General features: G+C 46.9%; 1 protein-coding gene across 1 annotated transcript in view; it reads left to right on the top strand.

Moving 5' to 3' along the window:
- The window catches only part of adgra2 (adhesion G protein-coupled receptor A2), a 34,516-nt gene that overhangs the window by 4,625 nt on the left and 19,435 nt on the right, over positions 1-10,456 (top strand). Inside the window, exon 2 of the mRNA XM_080003330.1 lies at positions 10,422-10,456. This exon is cut by the window's right edge and continues 37 nt beyond it. Coding sequence (XP_079859456.1) covers positions 10,422-10,456 — 35 coding nt within the window. The remainder of the gene's footprint in view (positions 1-10,421) is intronic.

Consider the following 10,456-nt stretch of genomic DNA (forward strand, 5'->3'; position numbering starts at 1 on the left):
TTTGCGCCCCACAAAGCGCGGTGTAGTCGAGTGTTTGAGATAAGAATAATCCAAATAGCGCCCAAATACTTTTTGTCCCAGTCAAGGCCACTGGGGCACATGCCTGGAAACAGCTGTACGGTCTGGTTCATCCCGGGATACTTCTGTTTAGCAGCCTAGGCTTGTGTACTTTTTCAAGACACCCTGCCTCAGGTACAGTCACGTCACTGTTGGCCACAACGGAGATGTTGGGAATGATGTGCCTCATTCAGAGTTGCTGAGACAAGGGAGAGCTTTATCAAGTCACTTTTCCTTCAAAAAACCTTCCCTGTTTCTTTCTCTGACTCATCGTGCTAATCACTGGAACACAACTCAGCCTCACCTTTTAATTTGCTGTGCCGGTTATCACCACATTGTACCGTGAGTCACGTAATCAGCTTCTTCTTATTTGCGGGATGTGTGTGTGTGTGTGTGTGTGTGAACGCCAAAGGAACAGCAGATGTGTTAGCGGTTCGCAGCCTATCGGGGCCTGTGTGAGTCAGCGTGTGTTGAGACGTGAGAGTGTGTGTCCATTAAAACGTCCCGTCTTGTCCCGTCCCGTCGTCTTTGCGGCTGGGGGAGGGGTTCCAATAGCAGAGAGGATTCTGGAAGCCCGGGCATTCCTGTCGGGCGCGGGTTTATTTATGTGGGGAAAGGTGTTAAGAGGAGGAGGAGGAGGTGGAGGTGGAGGAGGTGGAGGGGTCCAGCCCCCTCCGCACATGTTAGGTGGGGCAGCGGGCCGTGATAAATCAAAAAAGCAAACAAAAGGCCCGACACTGGATACTCTGAGCTTTATCCTCTGACACGGCACCTGTCTGTGCCACACAAGCCCTCCCCCTCCACACACACACACACACACACACACGCACACACACACACACATACACATACACCCAAAGGTCAAGGTACCACACACACACTCACACACACTCGCTTCAAGTGGGGACATGACATCTCGAGACCCGGAGATGTTGTCTTCCCCTGATCCCCTGTCTCTCGTCCCGAGGATGATCGATTCCGACAGTCCTGCGTTCACCGCCTCCCATCGCTTGTGTGATTTTTAGAGACTTGGCCGAAGCCGAGCGACACGCCGTACCCCCCAGTGACTCTTTGTTAGTTTAGTTTTTCCTTCCATGCAGCCCTTCTTATCTTACTCCGAAAAATGCCTGACTCTGGCTTTCTCTTGCCAGCTCTCACTTTCTGTCCCCCCCATGTCTGACCACAGCCCCCTTCTCCCCCTAAAATTCCCGCTCTGAGACAACAGAGCACGGATTTCAGATACAGATCGAGTTTATGAGCGTCTATAGTGGGAATGCCTGTGGCTTGTGTGTGTGTGTGTGTGTGTGTGTGTGTGTGTGTGTGTGTGTGTGTGTGTGTGTGTGTGTGTGGGTGTGTGTTGGTGTTTGGTGAGCATGTGTGTCAACATTCGGGCCACGCTTCCAACATACGCCCCTCGACGTAAGGCACATAAATTCCTTTCCCAAATCCTACCGTGGAGTGTGTGGAGGTGAAATGTGGATTCGGAAAACCGTAATCCAAATGTAAGAACCGGTTGTGAAAGTTGACGTTAAGGAGTTCGTTAATGGAGTAAAGTGTGTTCATTTATACGCAGGAGAGGAATTCCTCATTTAATTAAAATCTCTCGCCATCAGATATGGCTGTAAAAAGCGATTGTGTTCTTACTTTTCCCAATTACCAAAAGCACAAATCTCTCTCAACCTTTTGCTTATTTGGGGCGGAAATATTTCCAGTCCTCCCTTTCTAAGGGCTGTTCTCCCGGCGTTCTTTGCTGGTTATTATAACAATGAGACAATGTTAGTTAGACGCACACTGCATTCCACTTGTCTCCAGAGGCCGGATTCACTAGATTGCCTCATTAAAAGTGGAACAACACTTTAGATAGTGATTAAGTTGCATTACCACTCAGCTGTGCGTCATACATTTTTGGCTTTTCTGAATTCCCTGAAGGCGTCGTCTTTAAGGATCACCGTGATTTATGGCGGCGTTGGCCTGTCGCAATTGTGACTTTTTGGCCGCGACACTTAATATCCGAGGCATTGGCTCGTCTACTGTTTGTTTTCTTTGTAGTGGTCGTCCGGGTTGAGGAAAGTGTGTTTTATGCAACGGGAAAGACACAAGAAGAAACGCAGCACGCACCACGCTTCTCGCTCCATCAATAAAATGTCTAATGAAACAGTTTTGCGGGAGACCCTCCTCCTGACTCTGCAGTACGTGTGTGTGTATGTGTGTGTGTGTGTGTGTGTGTGTGTGTGTGTGTGTGTGTGTGTGTGTGTGTGTGTGTGCTTGTGCATGTGCGTGAGTGCCTGTGTGTGTGCACAGAGGGGAAGGGCGTGCACGGCCACAGCTCTCAAAATAGGTTTTTGGTCCGCCCCTCTCTAATTAGAGATTCTTTCAAAAACCCTGATTTTAATTTTAGACTAGTGACTTTTGGGCCGGCTTTGGACACACACACACACACACACACACACACACACACCGACACACACCGTCACACACCGTCACACACCGACACACACCGACACACACACACACACCGACACACACCGACACACACCGACACACACCGACACACACACACACACACACACACACACACACACACACACACACACACACACACATCGCAACCAGCCCGCAAACGTACTTTGCATTTAAATAAATCTGTTGGAGGTAACACTTATGTGCACACTCTTTTATACGCGTGCACACACACACACACACACACACACACACACACACACACACACACACACACACACACACACACACATACACCCACACACACACACACACACACACAGACACGGACAGAACGAATGCAGGAAAACACACACATAACCACAGACCACAAGGGCTCACTCCGCTGCCCAGCCTGGTAACCCAAGCACAATGCAGCGCACTCTATAATAAGTGGTTCCTCATATCAAATGCAGGAGCTCACCCGTCCCATCCAGCCTTCGGGGGCCAGAAAAGTTAAAAAAAAAAAGAAAAAAAAAAAAAAAAAAAGAAGAAAGAAAAACAGCAAAGCGGCAGCGGATAGGTTTACGCACTCGAGCTTGGAAAACGACCAGACCCATAGCGTATTTTGATCATCATTCCGCCATCAAAACGAGTGATGGAAATCTCACTTCCACCCCCTCGACCTCTGCCGGGTGGGCAGACGTGACCCCCGTGAGGACGGGGAGGGGAGGCCAGGGGTCCCAGGGAACTCTCAGATGAAGATGCTGAGGTGGTGTTGGTGGTGGTTGTTTTTTTTTGTTTTGTTTTTTTTTGCTTTTCCCAGAGAAGGGTTGAGCCCTTTGAACGGACCTTGGCCTCTGGAGGGGCTTTTCATAAAGTAGGCTGCGTTTTCAGAAAAAGCAGCAAAAGCCCAAAGCTATAGGTCTTGGAGATTTCTCTGCTAATGCAGGCTTTTTTTTTCTCTTTATTTCGCTCTCCCTCTATCTCCCGCTTTCTCTCTCTTTTTCCGTCGGAACTATCTGGCTCTTTTGCTAATGGACACACACATACAGTGCAGACCCACACACACAAATGCTCCGACAACCTCCACCTACACACACACACACACACACACACACACACACACAGTCATGCACACAGACTAGGAAATGACACAGTCTTGAATTCTGCCACTAATGAAGGCCTTCACCAAATACCTCTACTCATAGGAGCTCTACCTCAGTTGCGTGTATCTTTTGTGTGTGTGTGTGTGGGTGGGTGTGTGTGTGTGTGTGTCTGTGTGAGTGAGACTGAGTGGGGGGTGCATGCATGAGTAAGTGCATACATGTGTATGTCGTGTGTGCCTGTGTCGTGTTTCTGTGTGTTTTGGGTTTGGTTCTCGTTTGCGGGGATTGTGTGTGTGTGTGTGTGTGTGTGTGTGTGTGCCCACTAGTGACCTCAGCAGACAACTGGCGACCGGCGCAGGCCTAATTTGACCGCCGTTCCTTGGGCGTGTTTTCGATATTCATTTTTCCAGAATTCGGATTATTCTTTTTCCTTGGAGGCGACAAACTCTCATGTTCGTTCAATCTCCCGTTTCAGAGCCGCACTTTCGCTGCCGAGCACACGGCCCTCCAACATGATATTGTTCACCATTTTCTTTTTTTTCCACTTTTGTTTTTTTTCCTCTTAGAAAAGACCCGAGAAAATAAGCAACGGATATCATTCGACCCGCTCTAGTGCACTTTGATTGTGTTCAAGTATACTGGTAATAATTTGGCCAGATGGGAGATGAGAAAAGACGGTGAAACCCAGTGTACAACCTCTTCTCAATGAGGGATGGAGGGTGAGTGAGGATGCTCAAAGATAATACACTTCCCGCAAGGCCACCTTCTGGTCTTTGAAGTGAAAGGATGGTAGTGGGTAAGGTTGTGTCCTAATGGCTTTTGTGCCGTGAGCCATGGCAACTGATACCAAGGCCTGGTAATGAAGCTCTTACGAAAGTTTCACCCTTGAGGTTTCACTGGTTCGCCGCTTTTATCATCGGGCCAAACTAATATCTGACCTCCTGTGCTCCTTGCTGTTGCGTGATGTTTATATCAAGTGGAACAGAGACATATCAATTTAAATATACAGGCAAAAATATAATCCTTATTGGGTCTGGGCAATAATTTAGAAAAATGATGGGGAGTTTGAAAGAATATTGATATGTATTTGCTCATATAAATTAAAAGCCATTTTAGAAGATTTACAAGATTCACTGCATTGGTAATGAGATTTTTTATATATGACACTAAACTTGTTGATATAATGAATTTCATTTACAATGATGTTTTGTGATACAGCCTTTGTATCACAATATGATGACTTGTTCTCACACAATTCTTATTAATAATAACTGCATACAAATGAAAACAGATCCAAAATTAAGTATCAAGCTCAACAGGCTCCCCCCTGGAGTGTTCATTCTCATTATTTTAGACAGAATTCAATTCCCTTTAAGAATAGTCTAATAATCGCCCCATCTCACATTAGGGTGTGTGTTTTTTTTAATAGAATTCTTTTCAAATGAAGTGCTTTCTGTGACACAGAGCAGTGTGACGCATTATCGAGTCAACATTCTGATTAAGCCGAGGTTTAATTCAATAGTTGCTTCTCATTGAAAAGCGCTCTCATTATCTGGCTCCAAATGGTCTGGGCATTGGGGGCTGGATTTGTGGCACTCTACCAAAGTCTTTCAAGGGTTCTTGTCTTTCACCTCCCAACGCGGTCCTTAAGGCAAAGAGATCCATCCAACCCTAAATGATGTTTACTCAGCAGCCCGTTGCTTGTTTGGACTTCCTTTATTACAGCGGGACCTGCGTGCCCTCTCGCCGTTGGCCTCCACGCTCCACACTCCTGCCCTCGCTCCCTCTTCGGCATTATGCCCATAACAGCATCCACAAAGACTCCGAGACTCCATCACCTCCGAGGTGTTTGGATGGCGGATAGATGACGCCCGCTGACGAAGAGAGCAAAACATGTTGTTGTCCGTGCCGTCGTAATGAGGTGATTGATTGGCCGAGATGAAATAGCAATAAGAGCCGGGCAGCTTAGCCCCGCAGATGGATTCTTATTAACTATAAATCCCTCCTTAAGACCCTTATCCCACCAGTAGTCCTCCGTAAAGGCCTGCGGCTACAAACACAGTCCCCTCCTCGCAGTGGAGGCTCCGGCACCGGCCCCCAAAACGTTTGGAGGCAAAAACAGGGTCCAAAGTGGAACAAAGGCACACGCCCCTCTCATTCTCAATACATCTCAGTCATATCCTCGAACAAATGAAAGCCAGGACCCGCTATCTCCTGAATCGCAAGTGAGGCGTACGTATGTCTCCTGTTAAGAGGCGAACAGACCCGTTGAACGTCTTTCTCGGGGGCACGTTACGCAGCCGGTGTGATGATATTTGCACAAGTTCCTCTCTTCTCAGCGGAAACATATTTAGTGGCTTATCATCCAAACATGGTCATGAAAGCCAGGGTTTCTGGATGTGCTTTGTTGCTTCAGTTTGACCCAAAGTCAAGTCCAGTTCAAAAATATCATCATAGCAGACTATATACTTCTGGGGACCAGGGATGGCCCCTTGCCACCTTTGGTGCCACCTTAACATGCCTTAACACTGAAGATAAACAATAGATCCTGTTTATATGATCATAAGGTTTTGTATGGTCGTTGTACGATCATGGTATGAGCGAACACCAGGATCCACCGTCCCTGCTCTTCCCAGTTCAACCAGCGGTAAAGAAATGAGCAGGAATGAACCCAGTGATAGAGGACGATTTGGGATGTGCTGTCGGGCCCCCGTGCGTCCCTTCAAAGGCTCTGTGGGTTTTAGGAAACAAATTGCACAAACCAACAAAGTGGGGGGCTGCGGTGGTTCCGCTACTGGGGAGACAAGACTCTTTTTGTTGAAGATATGTTGTTGTTCACCAGCAAAACCCTCAAGTGATATTGTATCAGATATATATACGGTGAAACTCTACCGATGAAGTACTGTTACAACAGCATGTCTCCCTGCTGTGACTGGACCGTTAGAAATACTTTTAAATAGATTTTTCCAATATATAAAGTATGATCCTGGATGGCATTCGTTCATACAGTTCAGATAAGTTCTCCATAATGAACATCATCCATGTTCTTCCTGAAGACAATGATTTAACAATGAAGAGGCCAATATTCGGACTCAAATCTCTCAATATAATTAGTTTTGGCCTTTAATCTGAATTGAGCTTGATTTGGGACAGAGGGACAGTGGGACAGTCAGTGTCCTACAACACACAAGGGAAGCTATTGTCGCACTTTGTCCCCACCATCTGACCTCCGGTCGTACGGCTTTTGATCACGTAAATGGATTACCTGAAATGTTTTAATGTGCTTTTGGAGTATGACGTGTGGCTCTGTTATTTTTCTTAAATTATTATTAGTTTTTTTTTTTTTTTTTTGACCATAAATTAGATGGATTCAATTATCTGCTCTAATGCTCAGATTGGCTCTTTGTGGTCTGAGATCACTAAGTGAATGAGTGACGCTAAATGCAGCTCTGAGATACCTTGTCTTAGATCGTCTGGAGCCAGTTAGGCGTGCACCACGCAGCTGATTGCATTTGGGAGCAGATGAACTCGGCCATCTGATCTGTCACTTACATCCTGTTTGGATGGGAGCCATTCAACCGGGACCTCGGTAGCAGTTCTGTTCCGAGACGAGCCTCTCGGCGACGTGTACGCTGGGATGATTATGAAGCCGCTCTGTCTCTTTGGCGTGTAAACCGCTGTTACCCTTTGTTTACTGCAGTGATATAGCGACCCCCGTCCCTCCGTTGCCTCGGCCTTCCACCTGCCGCCAGACACTGTTCCGTTTGTTCGATGTGCCGTCCGGGAAATGCTCCGACGGTGACCCCTGACCTCGGACACACCGGATTCCGAATAAATAGCTAATTGGCTGCGTTTCCTGTTTAGCCTGGTGGGAGCGTAGACTATTTCTGTCTTGTTTACGGAGCTGGGCCTCCCCTCGTTCTCAGAGTTGTAGTAACTGTATTGTTTATTGAAGAACAATGTCTTCGCCGAAGATACACACACAAAAGAGGCCGAGGAGAAAATGTCAATGTCCAGCCTCATCTGGTCCCCTGGCCTTCCTGGAAGTCAACACCTTTGTTTTCAAATAGGAGGCTGCGATGAGATTGTTTTGTGACCCGCGTTTATTTTCACGGGACAGCTTTCATATTCTGACGTCTAATGTTTAAATTTCAATGAAATATGAATTGAATTTAATGTATTAAATATGAATCCCTCAAAATAATCATTTTGATTAACAAGATGGCTCCAATCCGGGTGCTCTACAGACAGTATTGTATATGCCACTATTATATACACACTGACATTAAAGCATACCATACATTTACACAACTTGGACTAATGGATTTCGTTTTGCATAAAAAGCCCAGTCAAAGCATTTATCCTTTTCTAAACTGTCTGTGTTGAATTAAACGTCTTGTTTCCCTGCCAGACGTGACTTTCTCCGCTCCTATCTGTATCGAATTATTCGGGCAGTTCCGGATCTTCTGAATCTTTCATCTCAGGCCTGCATCCAGTTATAGCAGAGATACTGTGCCCAACTCAAGCGTGAGACCTCAGGTTCGGGAGTCACGGGGTCACATTTGGGCTACGCCCAGCGAGGACTGGGATACTGATGAGGAATAGTTCATAAATCATCCCCACACGGTTTGGTTCTGATTTGTGAACATTAAAAACTTTTTTTTTTCCCTCTCAGACCGTGACTGGAGATGCTGATGAGACATGACAATGATGTCATCAAGGCGGCTTCTTAAGTTTCTGTCATAAAAATCGATGAGAAACTGAAAGCCGAAGTTGAGGATATAGTCATATAACATAACAATATGAGAGATGGAGAGATCTTCTAAAAATCTTGTGTATGCTTCTTCTACTGGTTTTGTGATTGGGAATGAAATAGTGAGTGAAAAGGTAACTTCTGCCAAATTTGTCCTAGTATATTAGAGCTGGGTGATTAAATCTGGTCATTAAATGGGTTGGAAGGCTCCAAGCTGAAGGCAGTGTTTTTATTGATGTGGCAGGAAGCGGGTGGGGTGTGTGTGTGTGTGTGTGTGTGTGTGTGTGTGTGTGTGTGTGTGTGTGTGTGTGGAGGGGGTGTGTGTGTGTGGGGGGGGGGGGGGGGGGGTTGACGGCTGCTGAATCTGTAAATCTCACAGACTGTTCACAGTCAGCTCCCTCTTTTAAAGGCACACACAGGCACATGCACATGCACACGGGGCCCTACACCCCCCCACCTCCTTCAATTAAGAACACACTTCATCTGACAAACAGACCATTAAGCCCTGTAGGGACGGGGTGCGGAAGATGTGTGAAACATTTTAAGGGAGCGTGTTAAGGGGCACTAGATCTGTGCTGAGGGGAGAAGCAACACACACACAATCACACACACACACACACACACACACACAAACACACACACACACACACACAGACACACAGAGACACTGGGCGACCTCAGAGATCCCAACGGTGGAGAAAAGGTGGACAAATTTTTAAAAACGGCCCTGTGTGTGTGTGTGTGTGTGTGTGTGTGCGTGTGTGTGTGTAGGCCTCACAGATACCAACGATGTGGAGAAACTGAATACAAACCTAGAGAAGTGTGTGTGTGTGTGTGTGTGTGTGTGTGTGTGTGTGTGTGTGTGTGTGTGTGTGTGTGTGTGTGTGTGTGTAGGCCTCACAGATACCAACGATGTGGAGAAACTGAATACAAACCTAGAGGAGTGTGTGTGTGTGTGTGTGTGTGTGTGTGTAGGCCTCACAGATACCAACGATGTGGAGAAACTGAATACAAACCTAGAGGAGTGTGTGTGTGCGTGTGTGTGTGTGTGTGTGTGTAGGCCTCACAGATACCAACGATGTGGAGAAACTGAATACAAACCTAGAGAAGTGTGTGTGTGTGTGTGTGTGTGTGTGTGTGTGTGTGTGTAGGCCTCACAGATACCAACGATGTGGAGAAACTGAATACAAACCTAGAGGAGTGTGTGTGTGTTTGTGTGTGTGTGTGTGTGTGTAGGCCTCACAGATACCAACGATGTGGAGAAACTGAATACAAACCTAGAGGAGTGTGTGTGTGTGTGTGTGTGTGTGTGTGTGTGTGTGTGTGTGTGTGCATTTGAATTAAATCTTTTTTTTTTCTTCCCCCAATATGGGACTTTTAAAAGTAGTAGCCAGTAGCATATAGGCCTGCAGGGAAAAGAAAGGGATGTGAACGTCTGCAGAATGTAAAACTCATCACGGCCGTCGCCCTATGAACTGATGCAGACGACAGCCGGTCCCTCCGGGCAGGCGTAGTACCCTAAATAGCGTTTCCCATGATACGCCGCCTCGCTGAGAAGCCTCAACTGGAGTCTCCAGCGTGTCCCGAACCTCGCTGCGCCCTCCCCCTCTCGCCTCGATAAGAGCACCACAAGCCAGACGATTTGCCAATAGGGAGTGAGTTAATTGACGTTGCGAACGTCGGCGTCCGCCTTGATGTGGACGCCGACGTCCCTTTGATGTGAAATCTTTTATCAAAAACAATTATCGCGATTGCAGCCTCCTCGCTGTCCCTTCCTAATCTCCACCTCCCATTCGGCCTTTTTCTTCCTCCGCATTAATTGGGAACAGCTTACACTCATGTCTCTGGGCTTATCTCATGTGTGACTGCACCGCACCAGAACTATTATCCCCTTTAGAGAACGTCTCCAAACCTTTCAACAGATTCCCACCTCGGTCCCTCTTCTTGGCCCCGGCTGTAGCAGACTGTTGGACTGTCTGCTGTAATTTTGACTTGATGATGTTGCTGTTTCTATCTCGCCTCGTCGTTTCTAACGCTGCGCTCTTCGTTTGTTCTCTTCCCAGGATACTGAGCCACAACAAAATCAGAGTTTTGAGAA

This window comes from Zeus faber, assembly GCF_960531495.2.
Source record: "Zeus faber genome assembly, chromosome: 7".
Classification (NCBI taxonomy): Eukaryota; Metazoa; Chordata; class Actinopteri; order Zeiformes; family Zeidae; genus Zeus; species Zeus faber.